The sequence below is a fragment of the Ammospiza nelsoni genome, chromosome 11, assembly GCF_027579445.1.
Source record: "Ammospiza nelsoni isolate bAmmNel1 chromosome 11, bAmmNel1.pri, whole genome shotgun sequence".
NCBI classification, from domain to species: Eukaryota; Metazoa; Chordata; class Aves; order Passeriformes; family Passerellidae; genus Ammospiza; species Ammospiza nelsoni.
This window is the reverse complement of record NC_080643.1, coordinates 22,095,317-22,114,341: the sequence shown is the minus strand read 5'-3', so window position 1 is coordinate 22,114,341 and position 19,025 is coordinate 22,095,317. Positions and strand designations below refer to the sequence as shown.

Genomic DNA, 19,025 nt, shown 5'->3' with positions numbered 1-19,025 from the left:
TTTTCAGCTGCAGAAAGATCTAAATGTATAGTTAAGGTGTTAAAGGAAACCTCAGTCTTAGCAACTGAAATTAAATTGTGGAGGAGGCATTTCTACCCTAGAGTTGGGATTTTCAGTCTTCTGGGTTTGCTTTTATTAAATAATGAAATACATTTCTGGGGGTTTAAAATATCCCATTGCAAAGTCAGTGCCACTAAAGAAATGAAATAATGGCTTTCCCCCAGGAACAAAGAGATAACAAGAAATACAAAATGAATAATTTATCATTAAACCACCATTTTTTGTGCAATGCCTTGTGGTGTGGCAATAGCATTCGAATTAAAGAAGTTAATTTTTCTGAAGGAAAGACTATCATGTTGCTAAAAATGCTGCCTTGCTTTTGTTTGGGTAACATTGCCTGAATTAAGGCAGTCTTCTTCATATAGTAAATATATAGTAAACAGTGAACCATATAACAACATATATGTGTGCTGTGGGTTTTTGGTTATTATTGTACAGAAAGTCAGAATGGATGTCCATCAGGCTGACACCCTGGGGACAGTTTGTCTCCCTGGAGCAGGTGTATTAGAGACAAATTTTTAGCATGAAAACAGGTTCTGGAGCTGAAGATCCAGCACTGTTTCCAAGCACTGGTTCCTTGGGCCCAATGTGCTATTGCATGCTGTTGGCAGCTGGGATAGACAAATCACTTTTAATGGATAATATATTGGACTATGTTCTTAAAATAGTTGGTACTTTCTGGATTACTCAGTTCTCCAGGATGTCCTTGATTGATGAGGAGTGTCAGCCACTTTCATTCTGAAAAAGAGTCTTTCTTAGACCATTAAAAAGCACTAATTGCTTTGTCAACTTAAGCTCTTTTTGACTTATAAAAGCTTGTAAGAAAAGGCAAGAAAAGCAAACTTGCATGATGTTAGTCATACAGTATCTCCCCAAAGACATAAGTTTTCCTTAATTTGGTATTTTGGTATATGGCATGGGATCACAAGCACATTAATTATTAATGGAGATAGACATAGTGAATATTCTATTGGTCTCTCTATCTTACATTTACATTAGCTTTCATTGAACTTTGCTTTACTAACCATTCTAACCATTTGACTTACTAACCATTCTGTAAGTCAATTTCTTTGATAAAGGATTGTGCTTTAAACATGACGCCATTGAACCCCATCTGTCTGTTGCAGGTGATCTGTGCAAAATGCTCTGAGTTCAAGCCACTTGCGGATAACAGCCGCCACAACCGCGTGTGTAAAGAGTGTTTCCTGCAGCTCCCAGCAAGCCCCTGCAGCCCTGGCGTGGAAGCAGCTGGGGAGCAGAAGAAAAGACTAGCTGCAGAGGTACAGTCTTTGGCTAAGAAACCTTGTGAGACTCTCTCTCTTTTTTTAGTGTATTTAGTAAAAGCTAATCAAATTAGTTTTCTTTTCTGCCCCACCATGGTATTTAATCCTCTGACCTATAAATCTTATTGAACACGCTTGCAGCCTGGATGCTGTTTGTAGATGGTAAGCATTTATCATAGGATGTTGATCACACATGGATGCATACAGGTTTGGCAGCTAAGCTTCAGCTTCCAAACTTACAAAAAAAAGGAAAACCCTCTGACTTCTTTTTATTATGGTGTATTTCCAATCTTGAGCAGTGCATGGTAACTTTTCAAAAAATAAGATCTGTTTTTTCACTTTTAATTCCATGTAGCAACTCTGTTGCTTGGGGGCTTTGACAGTTTTGTACCTAAACACGTCCAAGATCTCAGCAATAGGGTGGGGTAAAGCCACAAGTCCCCCGTGGCATGAGCTGCCAGGTCTGCAGAGTGCAGTAAAAGTTCTGGATCTGGAAGCTGACCCCATCAAAACCTTCAGATATGGTATCAGATATTGCCCTCTGAGGCAGGAGGGTGGAATGAGATGGTCTTTACAGTCCCCTCTGACCCCAGCCATTCTGTGGTTCTGTGATATATGCTCCAGCTGTGACTACCGATTGTGAGCTCTTTATGGGTGCCAATACAGTCTGTGATATCTCATGACAAACTTTGCAACACTATTTCAGTGCAAACCTGCACCTACACAGGAAGAGAGAGCCCTGTTGATCTGAAAAGCTGAGAGGCAAACCAATGAAATGGGACCCATGGCTTTACTTCAGAAAGCAGATTACAACAAAATGCTGTAAAAACCCAAGGACAAGTATCATTTTTTCCCTCCTCTACTCAGGCTGCTAGTTTTTTTGTTAAATCTTCAAAGGATGAGGTAAAATGCAAGAAAGCCAGGGTATAGAAAGAAAAGATCAGTCAGGCTTTTTCTTTCCCTTCTATTTACATTAAACTTTCTTAACAAGCTCAGTAGAATCTGAAGAGATTGCCACTTAACAAATGTTATTAGCAGCTGCCAGAAATCTTTGGAAGGCTTCTGTGCAAATCCTAATGCAAACAGGAATTTTGATTTTCTTTGCTTCTTCCATTTTTTTTTTTTTTGCACTCTGACTTGGCTCCACCATGCACAAGAGGTTCTGTTAATAAACCCTTTGCATTAATTTGAAGTCATCTCCCAGCCTACTTTGCTAAGCAAGAAATGAGGTGCATCATCTTAATTACCATTTTCAATTTACTGGGTGGAAGTTGAATTTAGCTTCATGTCTGCTGGGAATGGTGGTTCTGCCTCTGTTGCACAGAATTATGCTATTTCTTAATTGTATATAATAATTATTAATTTCTCATTTGGTTTTGGCCTACCCAACATTTGCCCTCAAGTGTTATTTGACTCTGTACCACTTGAGTATTTTATATTTAATTTTAAGTATTTTGCACACTTAAACATAAATGGAAACAGCTCTGTTTAATTTTTTCCCCATCATCCAGAAGCAAAGCATCCTTGTGGCTGAAAACAGCCTCTTCAGCAGCTACCTCCAGTTCCTTGAAAAAGGGAAGACTTGGAACAAAATGTGGGTGACCATCCCCAAGAGTGAACCTCTTGTTCTGTATCTGCAAGGAAGCAGCCAGGTGAGATGGCATTCATGAGGGCTAACACACAGAAAAAGAAAAGCATAAGTTTAAACATGTCGAGCTGAGAAATGGGTCAAAGGATTTGGCTTGGTTTCAACAACAGAACTGAATTTCCTATTCTGGATAGCACAAAGCCTCAGAGATTTTAGGTTACACCTTGTTATCTGTACTTACTGCTAATACCATTGTGAGCAAATATTAAAGCTCAATGCTTTTTCATTCAATTTTTTTAAAAAAGAGGACAAAACAAGGATAATTAGGATATGCTTTAGCTTTTTTAAGCTTTTATACAGGTGTAATCAAAGGTTTTATTAAGCTGTCATTAGGGAAAGCACTTTCCTATTAAATATATGGAGCTGCAAAGGAGGCTGGATATTGCAATTGCTGGAGCTGCTGGTTCAGGTGTTTTTTTTTAAACCTAGTTCTGGATTGATGAGATAGAGGAATTTGTGAAAATGTAGATGTTCTTTGGCCTGAAAAATTATAAAGCTCCTTGTCATAGCATCATGGGGTTTTATCTTTAATGGAAATACTGACATTTATAAAAGTTTTTTGTCTCTAAATGTACTGTTGAAGCTAACTAGCATTTGTGTGTGATGAAAATCAAGGGATAGAAACATCTATATCCAAACCAGAATATCTCTCATGCTTCCTTAGCACTGAAGAACAACAATGCTGAAAGGAGATTCCCCATATCCAGTTTTGCATTTGGCATTTGACACATTTATACACAGCTTTGTTTTATCTCCTCTGTGGGATGGAAGTAGTAATGGAACTGAATTCAGCCAGCAATTACCTTGCTGTAGTTGTAGCGATAAAAAGGTTTTCTTTTTATTAGCGTCTGTTTGTGGCTAGGATCAGTCAAGGAAATAAATTTTCCCTGTGATTTTATAAAGCATTTCAGAGTAAAGCTCACCCTTTATCTGATTGACAAATACTACACCTTGTCGTTAGAGCTGTGTTCATTTTGCAGCCTGTCAGCAGGAGCACCTCTGGCTTTTAGAAAGTTTGTGTGATGTTTGAAACACAGTGCTCCAAAAGGCTGAAAGCTTGAATCTGGAGCTTCATGCCCCTTGGCTCCATCTGTGGTTCCAGCCCCGCAATGGGTAAGCCTCCAATTTGTCCTGCAGACAGTGTGGCTGAAATTACACATTGGAAAAGCAAACAGCCTCAGACAAACAGCCTGGCTTTCTCTGGAGCCAGGGTCTGGAGAAAGGAACAATGCTTTCAAAAGCCAAGCAGAGAGAGCAGCTTCCCCCGCAGAACTTTTCAACTGATGCGCAAGCTGTGCTCAGCCAAGGGCCAGTGCAAGCCCTGCATCCACACAAGCAAGCCAGATTGCCTCACACTTGGGCAGGGAGAGTGGGAATAGAGGGAGAGAAGTTTAAATTCTTTAGGCTTCCTCACACAGAAACATGTGTCATCTAAGAGGTGGTGGGGGGAGAGGCTGGGAGGAAGCAACACCCCTTACACAGTATGATTGAGAATTTCTCTTACTGCCCAATAATCCATGGATATAAATCACCTGCACTCAGTGCAAACTCAATGATGATTCTGCAGGCCCCACCTGACAGTCATGCAAAACCACAGATGGAAGCTGGGGGAACTTCTCTGCTTCAGTTGCTGTGTACTTTGTCCATGTCCTGCCAAATTTGATCTTGAGCCTCTGCTGATATTATTAGTGAGATCCTATTTTTTAGGGAAAAAGGGTGCCTTTGGCGCTGATTGTCAATTTTATGACAGTTAAATTTAGAGGTTAGTGTCCTCAACTATTTCAGGGGTGAGAGAATTCTCCCAATAAAGTATCAAGAAAGCAAAAGAACAAGGTTTATCTTACATTCCAAAACCAGCATTTACTGTCAGGAATGAGACTATAAACAAGAAGTTATTCCTTTCTTCAAGAGCCTGCCATTCCCATTTGTATATTTCAATTTGCATCCAACTGCAAAAAAAAAATTAGGAACTTCTATTTCTTGATATTAATCCAACATTCTTCTTAATTCTGGTTTACACAGGATACACTAAAATTCAGGGGAAAATCTCTTCCAGAGCTTCATTACTGGTGTCTGAATGTCTGGAATCAGTTGGGAGCCACTCATATGCTTAAATATTCTTTTCCCAGGCATAGTTCTTTTTTGCATAACCACCTCTGTGGATCTCACAGACCTCTTTAGACCTGCAAAGAAGCATTTCAGGGCCTGAGATGTGTCTTTTGGGAATAATATTGCCAACAATACTATTAAACTCTTGAAACATAGAGTAAAGCATGACTGTAGAAGTTTGAAAGTCGGGGGATTATTGTTAAGAAGAACAGAAAGAATAGAGAATAGCTGCCTCTTGGGAAGAAGGAGCAAACCAAGCTGAATCTGGAGCTTTGAATACAGTGAAAGCTTCTTCCTCTGCGCCCCTGGCCCTCATGCCAAAGAAGGGATGCCAATGCAGGTACAAACCTGACTCACAGATTTAAAATAGCAAGAAAACTGCTCTTTTTGCTCTTTAGTTCCAGGAGAATGAATTAATCTCCTGAGTGTTCACAGTTCAAGTCTTGCATAAGACTTCACACATCAGGTTTCCCAGTTTATTTAGGTTTGGGAATCATATGAATTTGATTTGTCCTCAAATGGAGTCACAATTTGTACAGCTGTTTGTCGTGCTCATCTCAGTGAAATTATAAGAGTTTACTTATAAGCAAAGGCCACTTCAAGTGTAAGGAGCAGCAGTTTTAAGATAAATTAGTCTTCTCAAGGGCTCCACCTGGACCGTGTGCCCCTGTTGGCCTTGTAAAATGCTCAGCTATTTGCAAAGCTCTGACATGAACTTACCTGAGTGAGATGTGCAAAGGCTTCCAGGATAGCTGAAAAAGTAATGGATTTTGAAGAAATATGAAGGGTAAAACTAGTATAGCTAGAGCTGTACTAGTACATTAGCTATATTTATGTATATATCAGATATATAGCTATATTTATATATCTATCAGATCAGGCTTGATCCAAGAGAAAATTTTGCTTTATAAAGAAGAGAAATTTTCCATTCATCATGTAAATGTGATTTACTTTTAGAAAATAAGGGAGTAGCTAAGTTTGAAATTGACCTCAGGGTTTTTTGAGAAGTTTGGGGTTTTTTGCTTGCCTGTTGATCCTGTTTAGTAGAAGCTTTACCTTGCCCTACAGTAAACTCTGCTTGCCCTTTTATGGTTCTGAAGATCACAGGAGTCTCTCGATGACTTGTGTAAGGTTGGGGTTAGATCATGAGTGGATAAAGAGTAGAGTTTGGGTAGAAAAAAACATGGATTTTCTAAGCCCACTTGGAAGTAGGAGGTGGATAATGCCATTGGTGGGTCATTGCTGTCCAAAGGCTTATACACTGCAAAGAGCTGTGCAGTGCCAGAGGCATGTCTGTATGCAGGGGTGCCTGAAACAGAACTGCCTGTCTGGTGGCACTGAGTATTCTGTTCCCAAATCTTAAACCCTGGATGCTGCAATGGCTGTAACAAAACAATAAATACATGCTGCTCTAATGACCTAGGTAAATAACCCATTTGTGTTGTGCCGCTGAGAGCCAGGATGAGTGCACAGTGCATGTGATTGCTGACAGTATTACACATCCACTAAATTCTTATCTATCACTCACACTATCTGAGGAAAATTATTGTAATCAGCCCTAAAGTGAAGCTCTTTCAGCACTGGGTATTTTGGTTTGATGAAATACCAGTATCTTGCAGTTGTACTATGTTGCACACAGAAATATTTTTTTTAAATACAGTCCAACCAGCCAAATCCTGTAGGCTCTTAAAAACATGAATTTCATCTCTCTTATAAGGCCTGTAAATCCTACTTACATACTCAGTATAAGGCTGAAATTCCTCATGGGTGCATAATAGCTGCTGGATTTGCTGGGCTTCAGGTAGGAGGGAAGGGCTCAGCGGCAAAGGACATGCATGGATGCTGCTGGTCCCAAAGACAAGTCTGGACTGGGGGTGGGGTGTTCCTCAAGGCCAAGTGCTTCACCTTTACCTCTCAGTAGTACAGCTTTTCAGAGATAATGTAAATCCCTTCCTTTTGGATCAGGCAGGTACAGACAAAGTGTCAAGGGCAGCATATTAAGGGAGGATGCGAGACCAAAGGCAGACTGCTTAATTTGCCTGTGTCTGCACATGTTGGGTAGGTGCAACACATACAATTCAAACATCAATTTGCTCCTACAGTGCACTTTGTGGCTAGAAATAATATCGTTTGTCACTGTCATGGGCAACCTACAATTTTCCATTTGACAAGTCTAAATGTCTGCTCTTCCAAACCAGGACCAGTGAAACAGGCATGGTTGAGCATGCATGTGCTCTTGTGCATTTGTGTTCATCAGTCTTGTGTTTGCTTGCTTGAACAGTGCCACGTGTGCAGGAGCTGCTCTGTACATGCCAGTTCCTCTGCATGGGCAAGACCTTCCTGTTTTTAGGGATGTTGCTGTGGTTTCAGGGAATAGAAACTGTGCTGCATTTAGGACAACTAGTTACACTCAAATGGGAACTGAGTGTAACTTTAGTGTTTAGTCTAAAGCTGCCTTAAATCTTGTTGAACAGTGCTTGATCTTCAAGCAATTGGACTCTGGCATTTTTGCATGACAATAACAAGCAATAGATGAATAAATCAAGAAGCCTGTATTGATAAACTATTAATTAACTGTGATACATTTTTTACTGTATTTCTTGCCAATTTAGTTCATGTATGTGTCTGCATTAATGTGAGCAGTTTTGATACTTTAATTATTTTAGACAAAATGTGGAAAAAGTAGGCAACTTTTTTGACCATTGTTCTCAGAGTTTTGGTCCTCTTCCAGATTTACCAAGTCATCTGCATTTGGTGTGGGCTGACAAAAGAATGAGTTTGCCACCTCTCTGTGGGATGCTTTGTTAGCTGTGGTATGGGGCTGCAACACAAGCAGCTGCTACAGAAGGTGGTAGCTTTGTACAGATGCTTGATGCCTATGTGATTCAGACTTCAGTTTGGGGACTCATCTTTAGAAACACTTTGCTGGGAGCAGTTGAAGAGGTTTCTTGGCTATGGCACACCTTGCCTTGCTAAAATATGTCTTTCTTGAGAGATTAGGAAAGGAGTTGGTTGATGCTCAAGATGTGACTGTTAGAGAGCTGTATTGCTCCTTAGATCTGTGAGTCAATCTGGCTTTGAAAGCATGGTCAAGAATTTGAGCACTGGCTTTCTTGACATCTCCAAAAAGCATCATAAATTACTGAAAATCAAAAATTGTATTTTCTGTCAAAGACTTTTCCCTTGCCCTTTAGTTGCCTTGGTATCTCGCAGGGTCCAGCTTTGCTTAATTGCTTCCTTTTAACCAATCCTACAAAATATCCCATGATGTTCAAAAGGGACATCAAACTCTTCTAGGCTGGCTCCCGTTGCCTGTACCTAATGCAGAGGAAGTTTTGTAAAAGGCACACGCATAAGTTACATGAAATTATATGAAAATCCCTGGCCATATTTACTGTGAAAGGAAATCAGTGAAGTAAGAATCAAGCACCACTAGGTCATTGCTTTTTGCTGGTTTAAGCTGAGCAGTCGGTATTGCCTTGTCCCGCTTCCTTCATTGCAGCGCTGAACGAGGAGCTGGGACTGCGTCTGTGTGCTTCCTGCAGTGTGTGCCTGCTGGCTCCATGCACTGTGCCCTCCTCCCACCTCAAACTGCATTTCCTCCTGAACCCTTACATTTGTTTTCTCTCCTTTAGGATGGACGAAGCCCACGTCCAATCCCTCTGCCTGGCTATGAAGTCAGTTTACCAGGTTCTGGTGAGAAGTTTGATCTGAAGCATGTTTTTAAGCTTTGCCAGTCCCATCAAACTCTCTATTTCAGTGCAGAAGATGAAGAGCTGCAAATGAAATGGATGGAAATTCTCACCAAAGCTGCCAAAGGAGAGACTGAGGATACAGCTGAAGGGCTCAGCAACCCATAGAGCAAGTTTCATTTAGTTTCTTTCCTACATGCTATAAACCATCACTTGAATTTGGTATTCATGGCACTTTGGAATCTATATGGCTTTATATTTTCATGTGTCTGCATAGGAAGTTCAGTGGTTTCTCACCTTTTATTGTACATTTTTCAAGTACAGTAGGTACCTGTCATATATTATGTTAAAGAAAGTAGTTATAGTTGGTGGTGGTGTCAATGCTGGTTTTAAAACAAAAGGCAAGGAGCAAAGCATTAATTTTAACAAAGGTAATGGAAAATCATCAGTCTTGTTTTCCTAAATGTATATTTTCCAGTCCTTTTGATTGCTGTTGAGTGCAGGATGTGTATATTCTGTGATTAGTTCTATAAATGCTGCCTTTTAAGTTAAATGTTGTAAAGGCTTGTGCTGGCCACTGACATTCCATTCTCTGCCTCGCCCTCCTGGTAAGGTCTTTGTGATGTGTGAGCAATGTACTGAGTATTTTCCTGTTGCTAAAACCATGTCTCTGCTGTTTTGAGATGAGCTGTTCAAATGACAAATAGTGTAGAAGGGACTTCTAAAAATGACTGCAAGTGGTGCAGAACAGAACATTAGGAAGTCTCATTGATTTTAAGCATTTATTATATTGATTGCTTTCTTCTGGAAACAATACCTTCCTTCCTTCTATTGGAACCCATTTTGATGTAAGTGAACAAACATTTTATACTGCAAACTGGGTTATGATCAATAAACAAAAACATTTTTAGTACATACCATACAAAAAAGTGACTTTTTTGTTGTATTGGTTAATTTAAGTGGCCTAGATTTTATTTATATAATTTGTAAATAATGTTTCATAAGTATTTTAAGAATTTTTAAAAGACCTCAGCTAATTAACAGGATTTATTACATAGTGTAAGAAATATTTGTATGAACTGAATTTGTAATTTAATTTTCCTGTTCACCTGTTTTTGTCTTATTTTCAAACATAAATGCTTATCTATTTAAATAAAAATTCCTGCAGTTAACTCTTGAGCCAGATTTCCTAGGCACAGCAAAGTTTAGGTCAACATTTAATATAGGTTAAAAAAATTATAAAAGTCTAAAACAAACCAAAAAAAAAAAAGGCATGTTTGTTCCTAGTCGTAGTAAGCATGTAGTATCGATCAAAATGAAATAAAATCTGTCACAGTACTGTATTTTTTAATGGTTTGGTTTAACTTTTGTTTCCTCTTCAGCCTTCTACATTTTCTGATATTGATAGAGAGGAATAAATGCTCCATACAGACAGAGTTTTTTAGGATTATTGAAAATTAGTGATCTGCATCAGTGAATATTTTTCAGACCTACAGAAAAGGACTTATCCTTGTTTGGGGTTTGGTTTATTTTTTACATTGGTGAATAAATCATATATCTGAAGTCCATGATGATAAAAAATTATAGGCCATGTATTTGATTATCTACTGGAAAATTTTCTTGAGACTTGCATGTTTCTTCCCTATCCACCCTCTCCCAACAGTCTACACAGAAAAGACTTCCTGAAGAGCAGCTTTTACCATGAAAAGGAATTTTTTCCAGTGTGTGTTATTTCTTCTCCCAAGCTTCCTTGAAAATGTAATGATGTAGAGTGCTTGAAAATTTACTCTTTTAGAAACATTTCTGGTTTGGAGGTGGGCTTTTTGTTTGTTTCTTTGTTTATTTACAATGTACTAGCATTCTCTCATTCTATGATTTTAAGCAAATCAAGGGAAATGTGCACAGTGAGTACATTAACAAACCAACAAGCAGCAATGCAAGAGCAAAGCACCCTCAGAGAACAGCCCTAGGCTACAGAATGCTGTTGCAGGAGAGTCTCTCTTGGTCGGCATTGACTGACTAGCACAAGGCCCCAGAATACTGTGAAACCACAATCAAGCTCTGAGAAATCGCCACACATCTCTGAAGGCTTGTCCTAAATTTACAGCAGGATCTAATCTCATCCAGATCAAAGGCTGGAGGGTTAGGACCTTTGTTTCATTCTCCTTCCTCATCTTCTCTCCTTCGGAAGGAAGTAGGAACTCCCAGAGGTGAAGAAATAGGTGTTGCTGACAGTATTTGTCATAAAAGCTGTAAGCTTTAGACTTTCCTTTGTCATAAAAGCTGTGCTGCTTAGCTCAGCCTGCTTCTGTGCAGAGAGTTAGCACAGGGATTAAGCATCCCATAAATACTACATATGCCTTCGTATTAGTGCATAAATAAGATTTAAGCTGCTAATAGCCCCTTTCTAGCTCTGCATAGAGCTGAATTATATATGCTGGCCATGATGAGACCTGAGAAAAAAAAATTTAAATGTGGCTGCAGCAGACCAGGGGACAGAATTTTGATTAAGTGGGGATTAAAAGCACAATACCCATAGCTGTGGTGTCCTGACATCAGCAGATTTCACAAAAGATGCCAAAATCTCACAATAAGCCAAGAAGCTTCTCTGTGCATGAAGGATGTGGCCTGTGGAGCTGCACCAACAAATCTTCTCCACTTGGCTGCTTGCAACCATGAAGTAAAACCCACCAGGTCTTTCTGATTCTGCCTATCAGGTCAAGGCACTGGACCCTACCTGCCAGACAGACACAACATTCTTGCTCTGAGCATGGCTGGTGCAGAATTAAACCAAGCTGTGGGGCTCTGGGCTTTCAGGCACTGCCGGATGCCAAAGTTCTGCTGTGTTTGGAAGCTAAACCTCACAAATCTTGAGAGAGCTTTCTTGGTCCTTCCTGTCAACAGCTGGATAAACCTTTCCTTTCCTTTGCTTCTCCAGGAGCTGCTGTCTCTCTCCAAGGTGCCCATCATCTCTTGCCTGAATTAAACTGATGTCTGTCATTTTTTTTGTGTAAATTGGCAATCACAGATAAAGGGTTTGAACAACCCTGGATTTCTTTCAGGAAGATTTCATTAACAAATCAATTAGTTGTATTTAATCTCATTCCCACAAATTTTTCATTCTGAGTGTTTATTTATTAATTTTCCTATTAAAATGTGGTGTTATGCCTTCAGAAAGAAGAGCCGGTAAAGGCAAAAATACAAAGAACTGGCAAGAGAAAAAGGCAGTGACAGAGCAGACAGACGGGGCCAGTATCCAATTATTTATTTCTTTCCTGGAGGTGGGATGCATGTTGGCGGGTGGCTTATTTTGTAGATGGTGAGAAATTGAAGTGATGAGGATGAGGAACGACATTCAACTCTGAGAAACACAGCATTCCAGAAATTATCTGGATCCAGTTGATTCACCTACATCATACCCTCCTACATTTGAGCCTTTGGTACTGTACAAGCAATACCTGAGCTCTACCGCTGTCATCTTTGGAGGAGACTCACTGTCAACACCAAGACTACAAAAAATCAAACCAGTCAGTTAAGAGTTTTTATTTGAAATCAATGTCTCCATTCAAAATGATGAAGAAGGAAGTTGTGGTTTTGCTAAATGATGTGTGGCCTTTTAATATCTCTGGCCCCAAATTGCTCACGGGTATCTAAAGTATCAGGGGTATTGTGTCCAGGGTCCATCAGGGGCAAAGTCAGCATGGACAAATCTACTAAGAAACAGGAAAACTGGGAAATCTGCTGTGTCTGCCGCAGACCATCAGCTTCAGGGAATCTGGGCCAGGTTTTCACAGAGGCAAATGGGACTGATCCATTCAGATGGACTATTTATTATTTGCCTTAATCTCTTATAAAAGGCTAGATTTCAGTGTGCTCATTTGGTTTACTCATCTTCCAGCCTCTGTTGGCTGTGATGGGTTACACAGGGGTCATTGACTGAGGGTTTAGGAGAACTAGTGCCACCATATCAATGCCTGGTTGTGAGCAAATGAGGGTTTTTGCTAAATCATAGAATCACAGTATTGTATGGATTGGAAGGGACTTTGAGATCATCTTGTTCCACCTCCTACCATGGGCAGGGATATCTTCTACTATCCCAGGGTGTTCCAAGCCCCAGTGCCCAACCTGGCCTTGGACTCTCACAGGGATGGGGCAGCCACAGATTCTCTGGGCATCCTGTGCCTGGGCCTCACCACCTTCACAGGGAAGAATTAATTTATTTCTTAAATCTGAACCCCATGAGACCTCACAAGGTGAGCACAATCATATACATGTCTGTAAAACTGCTTCTAAAGGTGATGCAAGGGAGGGAATCCCAGATCTTTTGTTTTCATGGAATTCCTTGTCACTGACAGATGCTCACAGCTTCTTGAGAGAGAAAGATGACAAAGCTGTGAGTTTCTTGTTTTTTGCTGAAGCTGCTCAGAGAGATAAAATACAGCAGAGCAGTGAAAATGGGGGATATGGTTTTATGTCCATTATAAGCATCTTCAGAGACGGAACAAAGTAGTCACTGTGTGCTGGAGCACACTGAGACTGTGTGTATGTCCCTCTCCAACACTGATGTGGAGATGAGGCTTGTGGATTTGGGAGGTGAGCACCTGTACCTGTGCAGAGCACACAGCTTAGCCAGGTGAGGAACCTGTCTCCAAAGCAGATGTGAAGGAACATGTGTGACTGCCAGCTGAAAGATATCCCAAGCTACAGATGGCCTGGCTTTTAATAACCCCATAGAGGATTTTTGACTTAGAACTTAGCCAATGATATTTTTCACTGTAATTTTTTTTTTTTAATATCCACAATATCTTGTGTCAAAGAATTCTGAACCTAAACCCCACTTTGGCTAGAAAGCTTCTTCCCTTTTTTGAATCTGTAGTGCTGGCACCTTCCAGGTCTGGCCTGGGAAGCAGCACTGAACAGCTTCCCTGTAACCTTCCTCAGGACCCTGAGGTTGCACAGAACTCTCCTGGGTCTTCCCAGGTGTCTCTTTCTGTAACTAAGGAGTCTGTTTCTTTGTTCCTTGCTGGGTAGCTCTGATCACATTTGTTTCCCCTCCCTGAGTCTCTTTTCTTTGGCCACACAGGACATGAGGTGGGTCAAGGGCAGATGCTGGGGCAGGGGATTTTTTTTCTCACATTTCCATCCCAGACTGTTTATATCTGGGGCAAAGAATACTTGAATATTCTCTTTTTTCAGCATCTTGTGCCATTTTGACTGTCTTGAACAACAGTGATGTGCCAGGGCTTTGCTGGTGGGCAATACTTCTCTTGTTCAGTCCCTTAAGCCAGCTGGAAGAAGGAATACTAACCAATATCAGTTCAGTCTATTTTGAAGTTGATGCTGGACATGTGTACGCATATCCTTCAATCACTGCCCTTTGCTAAATGAGCAAACTAACAATGTTGCAGAGCATCTGTGCAATTACATTTGAATGCACCACTCAGAGACCTTGACAAATCCATTATGTGAATTGAAAAGTGCAAAACGTTAAAATAAAAATTGCTTAATAGAATTGCAACAATATAGTATTTGCAGGGATCCCCGTGGCAGGGAGGACTCCATCTTATCATAAGGCTAATTAATTACTTTATAATACTATATTATTCTATATTATATTACACTATATTATATTACATCTAAACTGAATCTGCCAAGCACTCAACTGCATACAACTGCACAGCATCTTTTGACTGTCAGCCAACAGTCCTGACACACACTCACTTGGCCCTGATAGGCCAAGGAAACAAAACATCACTTTGGGTAAACAATCTCCATATTGCATTCTACCTTTACACAAACACAGGCACAGCAAATGAGATAAAAATTATTTTTCCTTTCTCTGAGGTTCAGAGAATGTGAAACCCAGAAATATGCTTGGGAAGAATTGTGCCTTGCTTTTCTCTGTGAAGAGAAATGTGGCGACACAACAATCCCTTTAAAATTTCACAGAGGAAATGCAGAGCTGTGAAAAGTACTGAGCATCCACCATAAAATAAAAGAAATCTTTATTTGCTAGAATGGACACTGGGCAGCTCCTTGGCTGGTGTAAATGGATGGATTTAGTTACAGCTCTCTGTTAAATTAGCTGAGGATCCAACCATATAGTTTTGTTTGATCTTTAAGCATTTCTGCTTCCTACCAAGACTGAGATAGTCAGCGATTTACAGCACAGCTTTTGCTGTCTGTAGATGCACAAGAAACTTGAGCAGGATGTCCGCTCCACATCTGGAGACAAGACCCAGCAGGTTTTCATTGGTCTTGGCTTGCAAATAGTTAATGTTCTCCCTCTATGGTGAATTTCCCGCCATTTCTCCTAGCACAGAGAGAACCTGACACTACAGTGTTATTCCAATAGCTGCTATTTTTTTTTTTTTTTTGCCTGAGACAAAAAAAAATCAGACTTCCCTGATTTCTGAAGTATGCAGTAGGTTTAGGATAATAATGTATTTCTATAAGTCTGTAATGAAATTGTCACTCAGGAACAGTACACTAACGCTTTACTATGCTCCTTAGAGAATGCTTCCTTTTGCTGTTTTGAAAGGATAAAAGCAAATCTAATACGCATCTCATGCAAGGGTCTAAAGCACTTGCTGGTGTCGCATGAGCTCAATCCTCTTCTGAGTTATGCAGATCAGATCCCCAGGATTTGATCACACATGCCAACTTCACCACACAAACCTTACCAAGGCGCCGTGGTTCAGGACAGGTTCTGAGCCGGTTCCACCAAGTGAGTGGTGTTTCTCTGAAATGAGGGAAATTTACTTGATATTCACCAGGGTATAGAGCAATAAGACAAGGGGAAGCAACTGTAAACTGAAGGAGGGCAGTATTGGACTGGATATTAAAAATAAATTCTTTACTAGAAGGGTGGTGAGGCCATGGCACAGGCTCCCCAGAGAAGCTGTGGCTGCCCCATTCCTGGGAGTGTCCAAGGCCAGGCTGGATGGGTCTTGAAGCAGCCTGGGCTAGTGGAAGGTGTCCCTGGCCAATGTAGGGGGTGGAACTGGATGGACTGGATGGACATTCTGTTTCTGTTTGCTTGAAGTTTATAAAATATAAATCTCATCTCTGGTAGAGAATGACCAGGTATAGAATGAATATCCTGACATTTGTAAAAAGTTGATATTAGGAGAAGGAAATTAACAAATGAATTTGTAAGGCCATGTCTGCTTAACTGGAATCGTTCTGATTAGCCTCAAACAGTGCTGGAGGAGATAGCTTTTGTGAGTGTTCACAGCAACATTATACCTTGGACTGAAGACACGAATGCTTGTTCTCAGAGTGTTTGTTTTTCCAAGCTACTGACAAACAGAATGTGTATTGATGCCATTTGGCCTGTCACACTGTATTTATTCATTTCTATAAAAGAAGGAACAAAAATGTTCCCTCCTCAAATTAGTTTAGCATTTTCAGGCTCAGATGGGATATATCTGCTGTGTTTTTCTATACTGTGACACTGGACTGCACTTAATGGTAATACAAGAAAATAGTTCCTGGCTGTGGCCCCAAGCTGAATCCACCATCTCCCTAACACCTACTAGAATTAAGGAAAACACACTGGAGTTTGCAGCAAGCAAGCAGGTCACATGTAATCAGCCATGAGCCATCTTTACACGAGCACAGCAGAGCTCTGTGCACTGATAGCCCAGGGGAGTCACCAGAAGAGCCAAAATGGAGCTGGGCATGGGCATTCAGCGTGTCCTTGGCAGAAAGGACTCTCCAGGTCCCTGCATGCTGTATTCCCTGGTACAGGACTGTGGAAGAACAGAATGTAAGAAAATAAAGATAGTGCAGAAGGTAGTTTCACACCTGAGGAGTTGCAGCTGTACTAATCACAAAGATTAGGAACAGGCCTGCCCTTAATAGACCACAGCTGTGTCCAATAAGAAGACAAGTGCTACAAAAGAGTGGGTTAGCTGGTTGAGGAGAGAGATGGAGTTTGTTGGTTGTGCTGTGAAGAAGGAGTCAGTGTTGTGAGGAGATACCCATGAGAAATCACTGAGAAGGTATGGGAGCTTCACAACAGTTGGTGACCCTATGATTCTGACATGATCCTGAGGCGATTCAGGTAGAGAACTGTAGAGAGAACAGTAAGGAGGTGATCCTGTTGTGGTTTGGGAAAAAGGACATAAATAAGACAGTGGAGTCAGGCAGACCAAGAGCCTGAGAGCCTAAAAATCTGCATGAGCTATAGCCAGGCAGACCTGGGAGCCTAGAAGTTGGGACAATGTATGGGATACTACCCCCTGTCCCATCCCTCGTCTGTTCCAATGGCCTGGAAAGGCTCGGGATGGCCTTGGGGCAGCCTGCACTCCAAAGGACGAAAGGAGTCTTCAGGTTTTTCGGTCTTTGGTGTTGTTTATTAAATCTTATCTACAATATTTTCCCCCAGCCCGACAGAGGTCCGCACAGCAAGCCAGCCATGAGCACACTGCCTGCCCTCGGGGCAGTCATTTATCTTTATACTAAAAACTATGTATAAGATATTTACCTTTTCCCCCCAATACTTTTCACCCTTATTGACAAGTGCACATCCAGTAAGAACCAATCCCGAAGTGCCACCACCACCACTGAAGATGGATGACAAGAAGAAGAAGAAGGACAGGGCATGCCCTAATTCCTCCATCTTGCCCCCATAGAACCCCCCTGTACTGAGATTCTAAAACCTGTGTTTCGCACCATAATTAATCTATCCCTTCACCATTTATCCCCGTGTGATCCTCCCATCCTCATACAGGTGTTGCGTCCTGTGCAGGATCAAAGTCCAACCACCAAACACTTCTGGCAATGTTCCAGGACCTCCGAGCCCCCCAAGGGTTGTCTCGGTGACTCTGCACATCAGGACTGCTGTGCTGAGTTCCCACAACCCCCAAGAAGAAGAGTGCTGGATATGAGGAGCAGACGCCACACACTTTGCTTATTTGGTGCATTGGAGCAAGCCCTGTGCCCACTGCCAAGGTATGGCTGCAGTCCAGAGGGGACCCAGGACGGTGCCGGGTTCCCCCTGAGTGGCAGTGTGTGCAGCAGGGCACAATGGCAAAGGCGCTACTACATCAACAGACAACACGTAAGAGAAGTTTTCTAAAACTGTATAGAGGCCATCTCCACAGTAGCCTGATGTGATTGGGATTGGGCTGTAGGGCGAGGTGCAGCCAGAGAGGGAGCCCAGCACAACACTGAGAGCAGCTGGGGAGGCTGCCTGGTCCAGACCTGACGAATTTCAACACCTGGAGCACAGGTGAGCCGCGGGAGACACAATGGGAAATAACATATCAAGTGAAGAATAGATTGTTTCATCAACATGGAAAACAGAGCAAGAGAGGCTTGAGGTGGCCAACTAATACAACAAAGAACTGTAGAAGGAAGAAGAGAATTATTAAAAGAGCAGTTGGAGCTGGGGACAGAGTAGCTCCATCATTCAGTATGGTGTGTTCGTTTGCTGATGAAACATGCATTTTGTTTGTGAATGGCAACTATTAATCTTTGATTAGGCATAAATGTAAAAGTTTATATTCCATAAGCATAAGTACACTCGACAGATACTGGATCGATGTTCTTCGAATTCTATAGCTATTGATAAAATTATGTAACTGTTGATTTGTTACTATCCTAATACATAGCCTTTAACTTATTCTTGTGAGTTGCCTTTTAAGTTGTACATCTATTGATATTGTCAATATTCTAGAAGTGTTAAGTGTAAGAGTTTCTGGTAATATGTAATGTAAGTTTGAGTAATAAATCAAGGTCAGCGCACAGACACGTTCCAGAGTTAAACAGAAATTACACAAAAGATGATTGTACTGGGTTTACTATCTTTTGCAAAGGGCCCTGCAAAAGATAGGAAACACATTAGTTTATTAAAAGCCTTAGGCTGATGTCCTTGCTGTGACATGTTGCCTGAACATTTGTATACTGTTAGTCCTAAGTGAGATATGTGAATATGTTATAATATCAATTTACTCAAACATATCTTTCCAGAGATGCTGCAACTTTGTAATTAAAAGAAAATGGGGAATTGCGGAGGGATAGAATGTAAGAAAATATAGTGCAGAAGGTGGTCTCACACCTGAGGAGTTGCAGCTGTACTAATCACCAAAGATTAGGAATGGGCCACAGCTGTGTCCAATAAGAAGACAAGTGCTACAAAAGAGTGGGTTAGCTGGTTGAGGAGAGAGATGGAGTTTGTTGGCTGTACTGTGAAGAAGGAGGAGTCAGTGCTGTGAGGAATTGCCC

General features: G+C 41.1%; 1 protein-coding gene across 1 annotated transcript in view; it reads left to right on the top strand.

Moving 5' to 3' along the window:
- The window catches only part of FGD3 (FYVE, RhoGEF and PH domain containing 3), a 94,422-nt gene extending 84,292 nt beyond the window's left edge, over positions 1-10,130 (top strand). Inside the window, 3 exon segments of the mRNA XM_059480219.1 lie at positions 1,188-1,340; positions 2,855-2,995; positions 8,736-10,130. Of these exon segments, the coding sequence (XP_059336202.1) occupies positions 1,188-1,340; positions 2,855-2,995; positions 8,736-8,960 (519 nt within the window). The 3' untranslated portion in view covers positions 8,961-10,130.
- Positions 10,131-19,025: the final 8,895 nt, after the last annotated feature.